Source organism: Patella vulgata, chromosome 5 (genome assembly GCF_932274485.2).
Source record: "Patella vulgata chromosome 5, xgPatVulg1.2, whole genome shotgun sequence".
Classification (NCBI taxonomy): Eukaryota; Metazoa; Mollusca; class Gastropoda; family Patellidae; genus Patella; species Patella vulgata.
In genome coordinates, this window is record NC_065883.2 from 79,215,238 (window position 1) to 79,236,806 (window position 21,569).

At 37.2% G+C, this 21,569-nt stretch overlaps 1 protein-coding gene across 1 annotated transcript; it reads left to right on the plus strand.

The window, feature by feature from the left end:
* Positions 1–1,501: 1,501 nt before the first annotated feature.
* On the plus strand, positions 1,502–21,291 carry LOC130012993 (potassium channel subfamily T member 2-like). Its single transcript, XM_056101303.1, has 12 exons — positions 1,502–1,572; positions 10,504–10,644; positions 12,181–12,334; positions 13,530–13,635; positions 13,953–14,125; positions 14,865–14,936; positions 15,577–15,711; positions 16,286–16,397; positions 17,669–17,773; positions 19,254–19,337; positions 20,826–20,975; positions 21,283–21,291. Exons 3-12 carry the CDS (start codon positions 12,201–12,203, stop codon positions 21,289–21,291), a joined length of 1,080 nt encoding a protein of 359 aa, XP_055957278.1. The 5' UTR covers positions 1,502–1,572; positions 10,504–10,644; positions 12,181–12,200.
* Positions 21,292–21,569: the final 278 nt, after the last annotated feature.

Below are 21,569 nucleotides of genomic sequence, written 5' to 3' on the forward strand. Positions count from 1 at the left end.
AATTTCACAATTTGATAACATTTATAAAGGAGTGTTAAAGGGGACGAAGGAGTGTTAAAGGGGACGAATGGTTAACGTGTGTGCGTAGTATGATAAGGTCTGTCTTTGAGTCAACTGGCGTGGTTTCGATCCCCAGGTTGTACGTGACAAGGAGTAGGGTCGTCTGTCCAACCTCGTGGGTTATCTCCTGTGTTAGTCTCAAAATGACCTAGTTTATGTCAAGTGGACATTAAACCCTATTTCCTTCATATTTTGAGTTATTTATATAAATTTTGTATTTCAGTATTTGTGGTATACAGCATATACAGAGAGGTAGCGAGGAGAAATCATTGACCATGTTTGAATCCATGTATTTTGTTGTTCTTACGTTTAGTACCGTGGGATACGGAGATATATCACCCGATATTTGGCTTGGACAGCTTTTCATGTTTGTCATGATTATAGTAGCATTCACTTTTATACCGAGACAGGTGAGTTTCATCTACCTGTTTTATACCGAGACAGGTGAGATTCATCTACCTGTTACATACCAAGACAGGTGAGATTCATCTACCTGTTACATACCGAGACAGGTGAGATTCATCTACCTGTTTTAAAGTCTTGGTTCATGATCATCATTTTTATGCGTAAAGAATCTTGAAAATATTTTTGATGATCTGAATAATGTTAGAAATTGTCACATTCTTTGAACAAGACATCTTGGTAATGTAGGGTTTTGAAAATACATCAAATATTGAATCTCTAGAAACATTTTGAAAATGTCGTGCATTTAAAATAATAATAGAAACAAAAAAATATCACAAATCAGTTACGGAAAAAATGAGAGGCATCAGAAGAATTATGCCCGACATTAGAAGTTCTAGGGTGAAACAGTGGCTTAGTGGGTAAGGTGCTGGCTCGCTAACCTGGAGGTCACATGTTCGATCCGTGCATTGTTCGAGGAAACCTTAGTGGGTAAGGTGCTGGCTCGCTAACCTGGAGGTCACATGTTCGATCCCTGCATTGTTCCAGGAAGTAAGTGATTTCCCCCTTGTCAGGGGCGGAGGACAGAGGGCCTGACAAAGGACAACGTTAGTGACAAAAAAACGAGGTCCTGTGTACACATTGGCATGTACGTAAAAGATCCCTTGGCAGTTGGAATATAAGAGTATGTGTATGCCCGTCTTCATTAGCCCAGGTTAGGAGCAGAACAGTAGGACTTTAAACCCCATTTCATTTCATTATTTCGAGGGTGGGTTCCTTTGTCTTCCTGATCACTTCTTTTACCTGTATGTTAGTCCTGTACTGAACTGACCTAGTTTGTGCTAAGATTAATGTTAAGCCCCCCCCCCTCTCTCTCTCTCTCTCTCTCTCTCTCTCTCTCTCTCTCTCTCTGCAGTAATATTATTTCATGGGTTTTTTTTGCAGCTAGAAGAAATTGCGTCGACATGGATACAACAGAAGAAATCTGGTGGAGAATATAAGAAAGGAGAATCAAGTCGTTATCGCCATGTTGTCGTTTGTCTTAAATCACCCAATACAGAAGTTGTTATGAACTTTTTAAATGAATTTTATGCCCATCCAAAACTTGAGGTAATTTGTTATAGTAATACGATTTGCATGAAAAAACTTACGTGAAATAAGTTAGATTGCTAGACACTTAGAACATTTCTTTTGACCAAACTAAAACTTGGAAGTTTTACCCTAAACTACCTGATTTTGCACAAGACTTCCTGATTTTCTACAAAACTTCCTGATTTGGCACAAAACTTCCTGATTTTCTACAAAACTTCCTGATTTGGCACAAAACGTCCTGATTTGGCACAAAACTTCCTGATATCACCCATAATTTATAGAACATATATATCCAGGGACGCCTAGATTGTTCTGCCTTGTGGTGTTATGAGTTTAAATAGTTTGTACTGGCTCCGTCATGGGGAATTCCCTTTGGCTAACTGGGAATTCCATGCCTTGGATCATGGGACAGATTCCCAACAGGAACATCATGTCACACATTAAGACACCTAACGTGGGGTCAAACAGCTTTGCAGACATGGGAGGGCTTATTGTTTCTAAAACAACTCTGAGGAGCATCTCGAGGGTAGAATGTAGCAGTGATGTAAATATGTGGTTTACTGTGTCATTGTTTATATATCTAGGTACGTCTAGATTCTTCTGTCCTGTTATAGTGTCTCGAGTTTAAATATATTTACTAATGACTGGGGCTTTCTGTAACATTTCAAAAAACAATTTAATAAGCAAAACCTTGAAGTATTTCACATTTGTGTTGAAACAAAGAGTAAATCTGGTTTACGTTATCAGCCTTCAAAGAAACAACTGGCCTGGTGAATATCGAGCTGGCTCGCTAACCAGATGGTACTGGGTTTCATCTAAATGTTGACTGAGAAGGGTTCTTGGGATTTCTCCAGCTGAGTTTCCAGCCTAGTAAGGAAAACCATCTAGTTGTTCGTATGAGATGGAAACTGAGGTCCCATATATATACCACTGACAGCACGTTAAAGATCCCCTAAAATTTGGAAATTAAAATAAGGGTAGACCATAGTTTTCCCTCATAGCATACTTCATAGTATATACACGTCTTAATGAGCTTGGTTAGTGCCAGGGGCATTGGATGACCGAAAGGTTAAACTATGCTCGTTTGATCATAAGGTCTGTCATTGGGACAAGTGGCATGGTTTCGACTCCCTGCTTGCACGTGGCAAGGAATAGAGTTGCTTGTCCAACCGCGTGGTTTTCTTCCGGGTCCTCCAGTTTCCTCCCACTGCTAAAGATCCCTATGCGCCAGGCCTGGAAATAACGGTTGTAGATATACCTGACAAAATGTCAGGCACCAATGAAATACTAACGGACATTTTCAACTTAGTGCTAGACATGTATTAATAATATCAATAAAAAAGACAAATCACGGACAAAATGACAGGCACCAGAGGTTTAGTGCCAGATAATGTCTGTGACAGGTGCCTTATTTCCAGGCTTGCTATGCGCTAACAAATTATTGAAATGAAATAAAATCAACCATACAGTATGTTGGTCCTAAAATGACCTAGTTTGTGTCGAGTGGATGTTAAACCCCATTCATCTCTATCTATTATTTCAGGAACACTCAGTTGTACTGGTCAGTACAAAGGAACTAGAAAATGATATGCAGATGATATAAAAGATCCAAAATGGGCGAATCGTGTATTTTATATCCGAGGGTCTGCCTTAAAGGATGTGGATCTGAAAAGATGTCGAATAAACTCAGCAGATGCCTGCTTCTTTTTGGCACCAAAAAATGCGAGGGACAGAAACAAAGCAGTAAGTTGTAGATTTTCAATTGGTTGTTTTGATGAAACGTTAAAATCATATTTGACATTTGACCCCCTTAAACATACATTATGCAAGAGTTAAATCTGCCTATTGTAGGTCTTTCTTTAGGCCTGACATGTTATATAACCTATTAATTAGACATTAATTAACATGAAAAGACCTTAATCAACTCTCGATGGCATCTTGTCAGATTTTCTCTGGATTGGAATCCGATTTGCTGCTCAACGCTTATTAATTATTTAATCCAAAAAAGGATAATCGAGACTATGTTTTTTATTGTACCGACTTTAGTAGTGATGACCGAGGCTAGGACTAAAATTCAAACGCTAATATCTCGGTTCAGAGTGGAGCAATCCGACTGATATTTTCAGCATATTCCCTTTACATTATCTAGATTTTAACTATTGTAGTGCAAACTGCCAGCTGTTTATAATGTCCCTTTAATTTGGGTGAAAAATAAAATTGTTGATCTGTCTTGGTTGAAAAATTTCTGTTGAGATTTAACCAATTTTACGCTGGATTGTCAAAACATTATAGCCTCAAATTTTCTACTTTATCAAACTCTAAGATCATATTTAATAGTGCCAAGCTCAAAACGTTTGTCAGAATTATTTTGTTGATTAATTATTTTTGGTCAATTAATTATTCACTTCATATTTTATTAGGATCAACACACTATTCTCAGATCATGGGCTGTGAAAGATTTTGCTCCAAAATGTCGACAGTATCTTCAACTATTTAAAGCTGAGAATAAAATGCATGTGAAGTTTGCTGAGCATGTGGTTTGTGAAGATGAGTTTAAATATGCTCTATTAGCTAACAACTGTTTATATCCTGGTCTATCTACCCTAGTTACGTTATTACTACATACCTCCAGAGGCAGGTAATTACACTTCTTTTATTTTAATTACACTGTCTGTGTTGTAATTACGCTTTTATCATTACAATTACACTGTTATTATTATAATTACACTTTTATTATTGCAATTACACTGCCTGTGTTGTAATTACACTTTTATTATTACAATTACACTGTTTTATTACAATTACACTTTCATTAATGTAATTACACATGTATTATTATGATTAAAAATTTATAATTATAATTACACTCTTACTGTTGGAATTACACTTTTAATTACACTTTAATTATTGTAAATTACACTTTGATTATTATAATTACACTTTAATTATTATAATTACACTTATTATTACAATTACACTTTTATTATTTAAAATTACACTTTTATTATTTAAATTACACTTTTATTATTATCATACTTTTAGTGTTGTAATTACACTTTTATTATTACCTGTCTATTGTTGAAATTACACTGTTATTATTACAATTACTCTAATATTATTGTAATTACACAATTTTCTACTCTGTTATTTTGTTATAGAGAAGGTGAGTTGGCTAATGAACCATGGCAACAAGTTTATGGTCGTCATTCTGGAATGGAGGTTTATCATATACAGCTGTGTAAAAGTTCTTTCTTTAGAATCTACGAGGGTAAAAAATTCACAGAAGCTTCTGTAGATGCCCATCAAAGGTAGGAACTGAAACATCAAATATTGGCTCATTTTTTGTATTTTACATGATTCAACAAATTCATACACAGTTGGTCATTGAGTCAACAGGCGTGGTTCTGAATCCTCGGTTGTACGTGACAAGGAGTAGGGTCGCTTGTCCAACCTCGTGGGTTTTCTCCAGGCCCTCTGGTTTCCTCCCAATGCTAAAGACCCCGACGCGCAAGCAAATTATTGAAATAAAATTAAAACCATATGTTAGTCCCGAAATGACCTAGTTTATCTCTCTGCCATACAACAGTTGAATGCAACGTATTGGAAAGGTGTTTACAGGTTACACGATACAATTATTCTATGGGTTTTATGGCAAATTGATGTCAAGCGCATATGCTTATGCTGCGTCATTGTTCGTTCTTAGTAACTGAATAAAAGTTGTACACTTTAGATCACAAGGTCTGTCCTAGAGTCAAATGGCGTGGTTTCCATCCCACACTTGTACGTGACAAGGAGCAGGGTCGCCTGTCCAATTTCCGGATTTCTCTAGCTGCTAAAGACCCATACGTGCAAGCCAATTAGTGAAATAAAATAGAATCATATGTTAGTCACGAAATAACCTGGTTTGTGTTGAGTTTCTAATCCCATCTCTCTCTTTATAGATATGGTGTATGCTTAGTGGCTGTTTTAGATGTCAACAAATCGGAACCACGCCTACAGTTAAATCCGGGCGCCGATCATGTCCTGAAAGGGTCAGACTTCTGCTTTTATCTGGGAATGACTCGTGAGGAATATTCCAAAATAACTGGCAGTCCTGAAGAGACATCTGTTGATTCGGTCAGAACTAAAAATATTGGTAGGTTAATATGTTTTATCATACATGACTAATGGTGTTTTAGCACAATGTAAGAGTAAATATGTTTTATCATACATATGGCTAATCGTGTTTTAGCACAACGTAAGAAATGTCAAAGCTGCCAAACTGACAATATTTATGAAATATTGCTACGGCCTACTTGTATTTTGATCTCTGCTTTATAGTATACACAGAACCTTAATTGGTTTTTGACCCTCCATCCTGCACAAACTGACAAAGGGAAACAACTCTGGACATATCCTGAGGAATGTTCTCAGCAAACACAGGAATCTCTGATTATAATCTTTGAGTGGCATTTAAGCATCGGTAAACACATTAACAGAACACAGTTTTTATACGCCCACATTTTCATGAGGATGTATATTGTCGTCGCCCCTGTCCGTCCGTCCGTCCGTCCGGACATCCGTCCGTCCGTCCGTCCACAATTTGTTTGTGGACTCTCTACAGGTCACAATTCTTGTCCGATTTTGACGAAACTTGAAATATAGGTTTATCCCCAAAAGATCTTGGCTGCTTCCGATATTGGCATGTATCGGATCGAAACTTCATGGATTATGGCCCCTGTTTGTACGAAAAATCACGTTTTTAGCTTGTGGACCCTATAGAGGTCACAATTTTTATCCGATTGATTTTGTTGAAACTTGAAATGTAGGTTTATAACCCAAAGATCTCAGTTCCTTTCGATATTCGCGCATATCGGACCGTAACTTCCTGAATTATGGCCCCTGATTGTACGAAAAATCGTGTTTTTAGCTTGTGGACCCTAGAGAGGTCATAATTTTTATCCGATTTAAAAAACCGTATTAATATGTAAGTTTATTACACAAAGATCTCAGTTCCTTTCGATATTCGCGCATATCGGACCGTAACTTTCTGAATTATGGCCCCTGATTGTACGAAACCCAAAGATCTCAGTTCCTTTCGATATTCGCGCATATCGGACCGTAACTTCCTGAATTATGGCCCCTGATTGTACGAAAAATCGTGTTTTTAGCTTGTGGACCCTATAGAGGTCATAATTTTTATCCGATTTAAAAAACCGTATTAATATGTAAGTTTATTACACAAAGATCTCAGTTCCTTTCGATATTCGCGCATATCGGACCGTAACTTTCTGAATTATGGCCCCTGATTGTACGAAAAATCACGTTTTTAGCTTGTGGACTCTATAGAGGTCATAATTTTTATCCGATTTAAAAAAACGTATTATTATATCACCGTTGCACCCTAAGGATGACTGAGTTCGAATTTCGTGAAAATCGTTCCAAAATTGCCAGACAAAATGGCCGCCGTTCGTTCTCAAATAGCGTAAAAATATGGTATATCAAGGTTGTGGACCCTATAGAGGTCACAATTTTTATCCGATTTTGTTGAAACTTGAAATGTTTACAAGTTTATAACCCAAAGATCTTAGTTTTTTTCGATATTCGCGCATATTGAATTTTAATTTCCTGAATTATGGCCCTTGATTGTACAAAAAATCACGTTTTTAGCTTGTGGGCCCTATAGAGGTCATAATTTTTATCCGATTTAAAAAATCGTATTATTATATCACCGTTGCACCCCAAGGACGACTGAGTTTGAATTTCGTGAAAATCGGCCCAAAACTGACCGACAGAATGGCCGCCCTTCGTTCTCAAATAGCGTAAAAATATGGTATATCAAGGTTGTGGACCCTATAGAGGTCACAATTTTTATCCGATTTTGTTGAAACTTGAAATGGAAGTTTATTTTATTTGCGCATATCGGACCTTAACTTCCTGAATTATGGCCCCTGATTTTACGAAAAATCGCGTTTTTAGCTTGTGAACCCTATAGAGGTCATAATTTTTATCCGATTTTGTTGAAACTTGAACTGTAAGTTTATAACCCAAAGATCTCGGTTCCTTTCTATATTCGCGCATATCTGACCCTAACTTCCTGAATTATGGCCCCTGATTGTACGAAAAATCGTGTTTTTAGCTTGTGGACCCTATAGAGTTCATAATTTTTATCCAATTTAAAAAAAATGTATTATTATTACACCAGTACACCCTAAGGACAGCTGAGTTCGAATTTTGTGAAAATCTGCCCAAAACTGACAGACAAAATGGCTGCCCTTCATTCTCAAATAGCGTAAAAATATGGTATATCAAATGTAAGTTTATAACCTAAAGATCTAGGTTTTTTTCGATATTCGCACATATTGAATTTTAATTTCCTGAATTATGGCCCTTGATTGTAGGAAAAATCACTTTCTTCTTAGCTTGTTCTTTATCCATCTCTCGAAAATGTGGGCGTATCCTGCCTGGCAGCCGCTGGTTATGGGATACAATCACTAGTTTTCTTCTAAAAGCACCATGTTAATCTCCTGATTAGTGAGCCAGTGTCATGCTCATTCACTTACCGACACCATGACTCCCTTTAAATCAAAGATAAGGTTATATTATTGAAATCTGAGTTTATATTTTTGAAATTTGGCTTTATATTATTAAAACTTGAGTTTATATTATTAAAACTTGAGTTTATATTAAAACTTGAGTTTATATTAAAACTTGAGTTTATATTAAAACTTGAGTTTATATTAAAACTTGAGAGAAAGAGAGAGAGAAATGGGGTTTAACGTCCACTCGACACAAACTAGGTCATTTCGGGACTAACATATGGTTTAATTTTATTTCAATAATTCGCTTGCGCGTAGGGGTCTTTAGCAGTGGGAGGAAACCGGAGGACCCGGAGAAAACCCACGAGGTTGGACAGGCGACCCTACTCCTTGTCACGTACAATCGGGGATTCTAAACCACGCCAGTCGACTCAATGACAGACTTTATGATACAGCGCGCGCACGCTAACCATTCAGCCATCCAACCCACCCATTAAAACTTGAAATGCTATTACCAGATATTGAGACTTGAGTTTATGTTATTGAAACTTGGGTTTATATTATCAAAAATTTAGTTTATTTTATCAAAAATTGAGTTTATATTAGTTTATATTATCTAAAATTGAGTTTATATTAGTTTATATACTATTCAAAAAAAGTAGGGGATATTTGATTTTGGGGGCATAATACTAAAATATGCAAATGACTACGAAAAAAGTCACTATAGAACCTAACAGAAGAAACATTTCCAGTTACATGTGACGCCCAAACGCACCAATAGCTACCGCATGGAATGCAGGTGATGCTTGGGATCATCATGGGGGTCCAACCCAAGATTTGCACGACTCTGACTTTGAATGTTACAGTCATTGTGGCATTGAATTCCAGGGTGGAAACATCAGTTTAATTGTTTTAGTGACCAGAAAACAAATTTTGATATGCGTCGGCTTACCCAAAATGAAAGGTTACATGCCCTTGGCATGCTACAGATCGGCACAACACAGGCGGTTGTGGCGCGGACGATGAATGTTTCTCAGTCTGTCATAAGCAGGCTATGGTCCAGATACCGTGATACACAATCTGTACAGGACAGACCACGCTCAGGTCGACCAAGGGCGACAACTCAAGCCCAGGATCGATTTATCCATACCTTTGCCTTGAGAAATCGTGTCATCACAGCAAATCAGATCAGCGCTCGTCTTCAAACCGACACTGGTGTGAGAGTGAGTGGCCAGACGATTCGGAATCGACTGCATAGGGGTCACCTTCGAGCCCGACGTCCTCGCGTGATCCCTTGTTTGAGAGATCATCTCATTCAGGCAAGACGTCGTTGGTGTAGGGATCGTCAACACTGGGATAATCGACGCTGGAGCAATGTGATGTTTTCAGATGAGTCAAGGTTCACTGTTGATTTTTTGGACAGACGTAGGAGGGTGTGGCGTCGTCGAAATGAGCGCTTCCAAGACGTTAACGTCATCAGACATGATCGATTTGGAGGTGGTTCTGTTATGGTGTGGGGAGGCATCACTGTTGCTGGAAGAACGGCTTTACATGTTGTTGCAGGGCGTGTTACAGGCCAGTACTACCGGGACAACATCTTGGCAGTCCATGTTGTGCCGTTCGCACGACGTCATGGCCGGCGTTTCATCTTCCAGGATGACAACGCAAGATTTCACAGGGCCAGGATCGTTACAGGTTACCTCCAACAACAGAACATCACCACATTACCTTGGCCAGCACTGAGTCCCGACCTCTCCCCCATCGAGCATGTCTGGGACATGCTTGGACAGAGGTTACGTCAACGTCAACAACGTCCTGCCAATGTCCAAGAACTTGCTGCTGCGTTGCAACAGGAATGGGACAATCTGGACCAAAATGACCTTAGACGTCTCATTAGGAGTATGCCACGTCGGATCAATGCTTGTTTGGCAAACAGAGGAGGATTTACCCGTTACTGACTTGGTTGTGATGCTGTGGTAACTTTGCTGTTTGACCCCGGGTATCATTTTACCCTTATAATGGTCAGTCTGTGCCTTACTTAGTCTAACGATCATTTGGAATAAATCGATGAATGTGAACTTCATTTCATTTTGTCATTTGTTTCTTCGTCAGTTTCATTAGGTGACTTTAATAACACTTAAAAATCAAATATCCCCTACTTTTTTTGAATAGTATATTATCAAAAATTCAGTTTATATTATTAAGACTTGAATTTATATTATTGAAACTTGAGTTTATATTATTGAAACTTGAGTTTAAATTATTGAAACTTGAGTTTAAATTATTGAAACTTGAGTTTAAATTATTGAAACTTGAGTTTAAATTATTGAAACTTGAGTTTAAATTATTGAAACTTGAGTTTATATTATTGTAACTTGAATTTATAATATTGATGTTTGAGTTTATATTATTTGTTTGATTTATCTGATAGAATTGATTGCGTCTGAGATACAGAAATGGTTACAGAGTGAAGATGATGCTGATTGTGACGATGAAGAAAGTGTATTTAGTACAATAACAAGTCAACTTGGTAAAACAATATCAGCTAGATTACATAACGAAAGCCAGGATGGTTAGTACCAATATATATATACAGGATTACGCTCTTTGGTCCGCTTTCACCTCATTGTCCGGAAATTTAATCATAACCTAATAGAAGTGCCATACACAAGGGTAGACATAAGGCCCCCATCACAGACTTTATTAGTATAAATTATCTAACCAACCTAGACATAAAGCATCTGTCACCACCTATCACACACAAATTATAATACACTGGACATCGTACAGGGTGGATACAATATGCCTGATTACACAGCATGTTGGAATACTCAATTGTCTCAATACTGGAAGTATTATACCAGAAGGGGGGGACGGGTGTGGATGGCTGAATGGTTAGCATAAAGCCTGTCATTGAGTCAACTGGTGTGGTTTCGAATCCCCGGTTGTACGTGGAAAGGAGAAGGGTCGCCTGTCCAGCCTCGTGGGTTTTCTCCGGGTCCTCCGGTTTGCTCACACTGCTAAAGACCCCTATGCGCAAGCGAATTATTGAAATAAAAATAAACCATATGTTAGTCCCAAAATGACCCAGTTTGTGTCGAGTGGACGTTTAACCCCATCTCTCTCTCCCCCTCTCTCTCTCTCTCTATCTATCTCTCTCTCTCGAATACCGAGAACTTAAAATAGGATGAATTTAACTGTCAGTCAGGTACGACGGCAAATATATCTGAAACAAGAACTCTAGTACAACATTTTATCCTGGGGGTTGAATCTACTTGATTTCTATTCCCTCACAATCATGAACAAGAGAGAGAGAGAAACGAGGTTTAACGTCCACTTGACACAAACCAATTTTATTTCAACAATTTGCTTGCGCGAATGGGTCTTTAGCAGTGGGAGGAAACCTGACGACCCGGAGAAAACCCACGAGGTTGGATAGGTGACCCTACTCCTTGTCATGTACAACCGGGGAATCGAAACCACGCCAGCTGACTCAATGCCAGACTTCATGATGCAATGCACTAACCATTGAGCCATCCACCTCCACCCCCACTTCCAGTCATAAACAATGATTTTCAAATAACGAAAAGAACTGGGGACCATAGTTCTTACTACAGCATATTGATAGTAACGGGGAAAACCTGGTGTTTTGAAAACGATACTCAGACTCTTAAAGGCTCAATACCACTCTTGTTGTAACAGAATAATATGTCCCACTCTTTATTCTAGTCAACAAATTGTACTATTTTACAATATTCCAATTAACTGGTGATACAAATTTCATCTTAAAACACCTAATTTAAAAAATTGGAAAATTTCAACTAATGATTTGAAAAGCCTGAAGTAAAGCTTTTCAAATGTGACTTGGATTTAAAAATATTTTCGATTCCTCTGGACAAGTGAAATAGTATGTAATGGATAATTTACACAACAGGTAGGACACTTAAACATCTAATACTTAGAATAAGGCTATTTCTTATTCTGTCAAGCCAGCAAGAGTGTTGTTGTCCCTTTAAATGGCTGTATTGAAAAACCCGGTGATTTGAAAACGATAATCAGACTCTTAAATGGCCCTATTGAAAATTCTATTGTTCTTTCTGTGAATCAGTGTCAACACCACTCCTGAAGATGAAAAACGATAAAGATCTCGGCAAGAATCTAGATCCAGTTACAGCTGAAAAAGGAACGGAAACACTGGAACGATTTCCGCAACAAGAATCTGGGAAAATTCTGCAGTATTACGATGATATGGGACAGGAAAGGTGAGCTTTAGTAACAACCGTTGGTTTATACACTGATTCAAAAACTGATTTGTTTAGTTAATGTTTCTTGTTTTTAGCGTTGAAATCCTGCAAATTAGTAACCACACACTACCAAACACAAAAACATGAGGGGGCGGGATGTGGGGGGCTGTCCGAATGGTTAATGAATGCTTGTTAGATCAGAAGGTCTGTTATTGAGTCAAGTGGTGCGGTTTCGATGACAAGGAGTAGGGTATCACCTGTCCAACGGTTTCCTCCCACTGCTAAAGACCCCTACGCACAAGTGAATTATTGAAATAAAAATTGAACCATATGTTAGTCCCGAAATGACCTAGTTTGAGTCAAGTAAACGTTACGATCCATTTCTCCCTTAAGCAAAGTGCAGACTGGTTAACATAAACGGAAAAAAAGATTTGTTTAGATAATGTTTGTTGTTTATTGTTGAATTACTGCAAATCAGTAAAATCAAATGAACAAAAAAAAAAACACAATCGGGCAATAAATTCAAATTATTACAACTGGTGGTTTACAATAAAATGAAAGAAAAATCACATGATCTCAAAATTGTGGCAAACATTAAATTTAAGAAGATTGGCCTAGTTTTTTTAATTTAATAGAAGTAGGTCTGTCTTCATTTTGAATGTCGGGGTTGGGGGGTGGCTTGGATGGCTGAATGGTAAGCACGTGCGCGCTGTATCATAAAGTCTGTCATTGAGTCAACTGGCATGGTTTCGATTCCCCGGTTGTACGTGACAAGCAGTAGGCTCGTCTGTCCAATCTCGTGGGTTTTCTCTGGGTCCTCCGGTTTCCTCCCACTGCTAAAGACTCCTATGTGTAAGCGAATTATGGAAATAAAATTGAACCATATGTTAGTCCCGAAATGACCTAGTTTGTGTCAAGTGGATGTTAAACCCCATTGAAAACTCACAAGGTTGGACAGGTGATACCCTACTCCTTGTCATGTACAAGCGGGGAATCAAACCCACGCCATTTGACTCATTGATAGACCCTATAAACTAAAATTGAAAAGAAGAGTATGGGGTTGACCTAAACAGAACATTGTATTTGATGAATTTTGTGGATTATCAACTTATACATGATCCATTGTACCAGTATGTGTAACCGGTAGATCGAAGGGGGATAACTCTACTTATTTAAATTTCTATCAATGAAATATATTTTGATTTTGTTACAGTTTTATAACAGGACCACCTCCAAGTACATTATACGTGGGAACTAGACGAACTATATGTTATCTTCATAAAGAGGCTCGACCATTATGTTGTACACAATGGGGACAGGTACGTTCTATGGCATATCTTTTAACAGTTACAAATACTAAACAATTACTTACACAATAGGCCTATTTATTTATTTATTTTTTATTTATTTATCTATTTAAAGATATTTATCTATTTACAATATTTATTTATTTATTGATTTATTTATATTTATCTATTTACGATATTTATTTTTTATTTATTCATTTTTTATTTAACAATATTTTTCTATTAACGATATTTATTTTTTATTTATTTATTATTTAACGATATTTATCTATTTACGATATTTAATTATTTTAGGCGTGTGAACATTGTTTATTTTATGTTTATTTTAGGCATGTGAACATTGTTTATTTAAAACAGCTAAAGATGATCGGTGGGATCAACAGTTGATTATTCTGGTAGCAGGATATGGTAGTACAGGAATTTATAATTTTATCGTACCATTACGATCAGATTATCTTAGCGTTAATAACCTCAGTCCTATTATTCTTCTACTTGAACAAGAGTAAGTCAGACATTATTTCTATCAAATAAAACAATTTTGATCAAGTGTAAGTTTGTCATTATTTCTATCAAATAAACCAAACAGCACCACAATATTGAAATGGAGTCAGTGTGTCCTTTCCTGTAATATTTCTGAAGTATATCTCGTTAACCACTCAAGAGGAATCTTTGTACACACATAAACTTATCGTGAATTTATGCTAATCAGAAATTTCTCCTTTCAATAGTTTTTGTGTTCCACAGAAACAAATCAGACTTTTTCCATGGCAGATATAATGGGATGGTCAACCCTATTTGCTGCTCATCTTGTACATTAATAGTATTCGTGTACCTTTCAAAACATGTACAATAACATTATCTATCCCTGTACCGTCTAAAACATTTCTAATGGTGTGTGTGTGGGATCGCTGATCGATGATTGAGTTTGCTTGTTTATAAAAGTGGTTGGTTGGTCGATTGGTTTAACCTGTGTGTTTTAGGTCATAAGCTCTGTCACTGAGTCTGTTAAGCCAAGGCTTGTACGTGACCAGTAATATGGTCACTTATCTAACCTTGTGGATTAACACCCTGTAAGCTGTCAGAATTGAACATCCATTGACCATGTGGTCAAAGGTTACAGTTTCTAACTGTTGTGAAATTCTCTGACCTATTTTTGTAAAGGTATTAAATTAATAGTTTTGGGTATTTTTACTGTTGTAAAGGTTTTAGATTATAAGTATCGGATATTTTTATTTTTTCAGGCCGGATGTAATGTTTATTGAAACTATCGCACATTTCCCATTGGTTTATTGGATGCAGGGGAAAATGACGAAGTAAGGTTTTTATTTCTACATACAAAGTTCCTGTCTGCGCTCCTTTTCTCAAATTGAACTTTTCATCCCATAAATGCCCAGATGTAATCTTTACAGTTGGGTGATCCAACACACACGCTTTAGATCATAAGTTCTGTCATTGAGTCGGGGGATCACGTGGCTAAGTGGGTAAGACGCCGGCTCGCTAGCCTGGAGGTCAGGTGTTCGATCCCTGCATTGGCCGAGAAAGTTCATCCAGATTTTCAGGCGCGGTTTCCCCTTGTCAGTGATGCAGGACGGAGGGCCTGACACGGACAGCTGTCTAGTCGTTCAGATGGTACGAAAAACCAAGGTCCCGTGTGTACACATTGGCGTGCACGTAAAAGATCCCTTGACAGTTGGAATTCGATAAAAGAGTAGGATATAGTGCTGCTGCATGGGCAAAATTTTCCTCATATCACACATTGTATGGCGTATGCCCGTCTTCATTAGCCGAGTCAGAGCAGACCAGTAGGACGTTAAACCCCATTTCATTTCATTGAGTCAAGTGGTTTAACCATTTCTGTCTCTTGCCCTTGATTGAAGTTAAAGACAACAGATTATTTACCCTCTTTGTATCATATTTCACGACTTTACGAACCATGTTACCGTTGTTTTACAGTATTGATGATTTATTAGTGGCTGGTATAAACAAGGCTACACATCTGGTTGTTGCTAATAAGGAGAGTGATGCGGACGCCAATGAAGAGATTTTAACCGATGCAGAAACAGTTGTTACTGTTCAAAAAATAACAAAGTTAGTCGTAAAAAAAATTTATTACTGAAAATTAGGAACTATTGGCACCATAAAATTCTTTTTGAATTGCAAGTAGATTTTGTAATTATCAGTAATTTGTTGACCAACGTTTTGACCAATGCCATATTGGTTGAAATTGTGCTATTAGACTAGTTCGGTTACAGTTGAGGTTAGAAAACACTGAATGAAACATTGTACACAGAGAATCTAAGGAAGTTTAAACATGTTTTTACATAGTTTGAGGACACCTTTTTAGTTTTAGATTTATAAATTGTTTTTGTTAAATTGGTAAGAATGCCCCATGCTTAGGCTTCCTACTCAGTGTATACTCTTGAAAACATCATTTAAACTCAGTTTTTTAATAACTTCCTCACCTAAAGAAAGACTCCCCAAGATATGGGGCCCTTTTCAGTGCTCGGCTCTTGGGCGGTCCCTGATTTATTTGCCCTCAATTAACCTGTATGACAATTGCGTAAATCAGATGATAATTTTCCTAAGTTCTGGTGAATCATGTTCGTAATCGTCGTAGTTTTTATTGCCTGGCAAGCTATAATTTTTGTGTTCTTTTTTTCAGTTTGTTTCCCTCCACAAATGTGATAACAGAATTAAATGATGCTACCAATATGAGATTTATGCAGTTTCAAGCCCACGATGCCTACTCACAGTCTATTTCTAAATTAGAAAAAGTGAGATTTTAATCATAATTTCAATCCTTTAGGCATATTTAAACCAATTTTATTACAAATAATTATTTTTATTACAATAATGATACCTTTTATTACAAATGATCTGAGTTGTGGAGGGGGGGGGGGGTGGATGGCCGATTGGTTAGCGCGTACATGCTCTATCATTAGGTCTGTTATTGAGTTGTATGTGTCCTACCTGTTGTGTAAATTATCCATTACATACTATTTTACTTGTCCAGAGGAATCGAAAATATTTTTAAATCCAAGTCACATTTGAAAAGCTTTACTTCAGGCTTTTCAAATCATTAGTTGAAATTTTCCAATTTTTTAAATTAGGTGTTTTAAGATGAAATTTGTATCACCAGTTAATTGGAATATTGTAAAATAGTACAATTTGTTGACTAGAATAAAGAGTGGGACATATTATTCTGTTACAACAAGAGTGGTATTGAGCCTTTAAGAGTCTGAGTATCGTTTTCAAAACACCAGGTTTCCCCGTTACTATCAATATGCTGTAGTAAGAACTATGGTCCCCAGTTCTTTTCGTTATTTGAAAATCATTGTTTATGACTGGAAGTGGGGGTGGAGGTGGATGGCTCAATGGTTAGTGCATTGCATCATGAAGTCTGGCATTGAGTCAGCTGGCGTGGTTTCGATTCCCCGGTTGTACATGACAAGGAGTAGGGTCGCCTGTCCAACCTCAAGGGTTTTCTCAGGGTCCTCCGGTTTTCTCCCTCTGCTAAAGACTCCTACGCACAAGCAAATTATTTAAATAAAATTAAACCATATGTTAGTCCTGAAATGACCTGGTTTCTCTCTCTCTCTCTCTCTCTCTGGGGGATTGGATGGCTGAATGGTTAGCACCTGCGTGTTGTATCATAAAGTTTCGAATTCCCGGTAGTACGTGACAAGGAGTAGGGTCACCTGTCCAACTTCGTGGGTTTTCTCCGGGTCCTCCAGTTTCCTCCCACTGCTAAAGACCCCTACGCGCAAGCGAATTATGGAAATAAAATTGAACCATATGTTAGTCCCAAATTTACCTAGTTTGTGTTGAGTGGAAGTCAAACCCCATTTCTCTCTCTCTCTCCTCCGGTTTCCTCCCACTGCTAAAGACGTCTACGCGCAAGCGAATTATGGAAATAAAATTGAACCATATGTTAGTCCCAATTTTACCTACTTTGTGTCGAGTGGATGTCAAACCCCATTTCTCTCTCTCTGATTTGAGTTATCTCCCTTTTGTCTATAGTTGTTCCTAACGTTTATTATTTCAGAAATTAAAACAAGAGACCAACTCCAATTTACCACATCTATTCCGTCTACCGTTTGCCTCGGGTCAGGTATTTAGTGCTGGTATGTTAGACAGATTACTGTATCAGGTAAAATATTTTAAATTATAATTTCTTCATTTTATCTTTTAAAGTAAGTGCTGGAGGATGCCACTAAATGCTAGCAAAATGGAAAAGACAAACCCGAGGACAGGACAAACTGCAGGAGAACCGAACTAGAAGACTAAGACTAACTTGCGGACAAGAAAAAAACTAAACTAACATTGTAAGCTATAAACAAATATGAAATCAAGCTAATGGATCCAAGGTTAGCCGTAAGCATCCACTGTTCTGTACGTTATTAAGAGAGATGGTGTCTTGTTTGATAATGTCTTTAGTGTTCGCAGATACAAATAAAATTTACGTTTTAAAGCAGGGCTGGGGGTAATGATAATGGTAATGGAATGTCATCGTTACATTTTTTAAGTAATGGCCATGTAATGGAAGATTTCAAAAGTAATGAGTAATGGAAATGTAATTGATTAAATTCCAAAAATCATGTAATGGGCAATTACTTTTCAATTACATTTTATGGCACATATAAATGTTTCCAATATAACTAGCCTCAAATTTTATAGCATCAAAGAAGTAATTTAAGTCTATCGGACACAAATCCAATTCATATAATTTTAAAAAAAGGTTTGAATTAGTTTTAATGAATTATAATAGGAATAAGAAGGCATTAAACATTTTCTTTTATTACTTTTTTGTAATGTTCATGTAAGACCTTTATTTAGACATGTAACCTGAAAAGAGGATTTCTGAAAAGATGTATATTGTAATCAGAGATTAGTGCTAATTTGCAGGCAATCACATATAGTCAATCAGTCAATCATTCTGTTTTAAAGTTCTACAAACCCTTGAAGACTGAATCATGAAATCAGTAGAAACTGACCAGAACTTGCATTTGGACTTGATTAAATTTTTTAATAGCTTAAATGCTGGGTGTCATACATGAGATTGTGTGAGCTGACTGTTTCTAGAACATCTGATACCACATGTTATAGTTAACAAACTTTCCTAGTACATGTTGTATCTTTGTAGAAAACTATAAATTGGATGAATTGGTCAACCAATGGCTGTAGAAGTTTGAATGGTGCTGAAATGAAATGAAATAGTGTTTCACATTCTATTTTTTTGCTCCAATTGGGCTAATGAAAAAGGAGGGTGCTAACTGGTTAGGTTAGGGTTGGGGTTAAAAAACTGTGTGAACGAAACTTTGTAGCTTTGGAATAATGACATACAGTTAGGTTAGAGTTAGGGTTAGAAAACTCTGTGAATGAAACTTAGTAGCTTTGGAATGACATACAGTTAGGGGCCAGATTTACCTACTTTTGGCGGCTAGGTCAAACTTAACAGTGGCCCCTAAGATACCTGTTGGTCCTAGGACAATGGCCTACTATTCTGTGATTCCTGGGATAATGGCCTACTATTCCGTGGTTCCTAGGACCATGACCTACTATTCTGTGGTTCCTGGGACAATGGCCTGTCAATAAACTATGGTAACACATATATTTGTTTTATTTTTCAGACATTTGTAAAAGGATATTTGATAAGTTTTGTGAGATTATTACTGGGTATTGACGCTGAACAAAATTCAGGACATTTATCTAGTGTGAGTATTTTAAGATATAAGAACAACACAAACTTTGTCAGTTTGAATTCAATAAAGAAGAAGAAGAAATACTGGTTTCCGAGCAAAATTGTTCCCTTCCCCCACCCTCAGTTATGATTTTGATTCCCAAGTTGTACGTGACAAGGAGTAGGGTCGTCTGTCCAACCTTGTGGGTTTTCTCTGGGTCCTCTGGTTTCCTCCCACTGCTAGAGACCCCTACGCACAAGCGAATTATTGAACCATATGTTAGTCCCGAGGTCACGTAGTCGTGTCGAGTGGACGTTTAACCCCAACTCTCTCTCTCTCTCTCTCTCTCTCTCTCTCTCTCTCCACCCTCGGACGACATTGTACTCATAGAGGGAGAGAGAGAGAAATGGGGTCATTTCGGGACTAACATATGGTTTAATTTTATCTACATAATTCGCTTGCGCGTAGGGGTCTTTAGCAGTGGGAGGAAACCGGAGGACCCAGAGAAAACCCACGAGGTTGGACAGGCGACCCTACTCCTTGCCACGTACAACCGGGGATTCAAAACCACGCCAGTCGACTCAATGACAGACTTTATGATACAGCGCGCGCACGCTAACCATTCAGCCATCCAACACCCCTTGTACTCATATAAATGAAAATTAACCATATGCTAGTCTCACAATGATGGTATTATTGTGTTGATATCAACCATATGTTAGTCTCAGAATTATGGTAGTATTATGTTGATATTAACCATATGTTAGTCTCAGAATTATGGTAGTATTGTGTATATGTTAGCCATATGTTAGTCTCACAATGATGGTATTATTATGTTGATATGAACCATATGTTAGTCTCAGAATTATGGTAGTATTGTGTTGATATGAACCATATGTTAGTCTCAGAATGAACAAAGTATTGTGTTGATATGAACCATATGTTAGTCTCAGAATTATGGTAGTATTATGTTGATATTAACCATATGTTAGTCTCAGAATTATGGTAGTAATGTGTTGATATGAACCATATGTTAGTCTCAGAATGAACAAAGTATTGTGTTGATATGAACCATATGTTAGTCTCAGAATGACAAAAGCATTGTGTTGATATGAACCATATGTTAGTCTAAGAATGACAAAAGTATTGTGTTGACAAGATATTAAAGCCAATTCCATTCTTTTGGAAGCCATTAACAATCTTTGAACATTTTTATTGACAGTCTGAGAACTGAACTAAATTATCTCCCTTGAGTCTTCAGTAAACCTAAATGAAATGAAATTTAATGGAGTTTAATATCCTTCTTTTCTGCAAGGATTAGGCTAATGAATACGGACAGACACTATACAGTGTGCTATGAGAAAATTTTGCAAGGATTAGGCTAATGAATACGGACAGAAACTATACAGTGTGCTATGAGAAAATTTTGCCTGAGCAACTGATATAGATATCACAGAAAATAATGAAATAATAGAATTTTGTTCTGGATATTGATGTAGACATTTTAATTTATATTTAAAGGTTCGAGTACGTCGTGCTACATTGGCCCAGTTTCCCACCTACAATGACCTCTATCAGGGGTTAAGTTCCACCACCGGGGAAATACCCATAGCTATTTATAGAACAGAGAGACGTCCTGCTTTATCCGTATCATCTTTTGATGAAAAACCTGTAAGTTAAAGTAACATGCCATTATCATACTAGAACACCTAGTACCACCTGTTATACCCACTAGAGCACCTCATACCATATCTGATTCCCTCAGAACACCTAATACCACAACTTATTCCCCCAGAACACCTAATACAACATCTTATTCCCACTAGAACACCTACTACCACATGTTATACCCACTAGAACACCTCATACCATATCTTATTCACCCAGAACACCTAATACCACAACTTATTCCCGCAGAACACCTAATACAACATCTTATTCCTACTATAACATCTAATACACATCATATTCCCACTAGAACACATAGTACCACCTGTTATTCCTACTAGAACACCTAATACCACATCTTATTACATCTAGAACACCTAATACCACATCTTATTCCCCCAGAACACCTAATACAACATCTTATTCCTACTATAACATCTAATACACATCATATTCCCACTAGAACACCTAGTACCACCTGTTATTCCTACTAGAACACCTAATAATAATAATAATAATAATAATACTTTTATTTAATGAGGATAGTCCATCTTATTCGCCCAGAACACCTCATACCACATTTTATTCCCACTAGAA

Coding starts and splice junctions, on each gene's coding strand:
- LOC130012993 (XM_056101303.1), top strand. CDS start 12,201: ATGAAAAACGATAAAGATCTCGGCAAGAATCTAGATCCAGTTACAGCT. Junction 14,937..15,576: donor ATGCAGGGGAAAATGACGAA/GTAAGGTTTTTA, acceptor GTTGTTTTACAG/TATTGATGATTTATTAGTGG. Junction 17,774..19,253: donor TAGACAGATTACTGTATCAG/GTAAAATATTTT, acceptor TTTATTTTTCAG/ACATTTGTAAAAGGATATTT.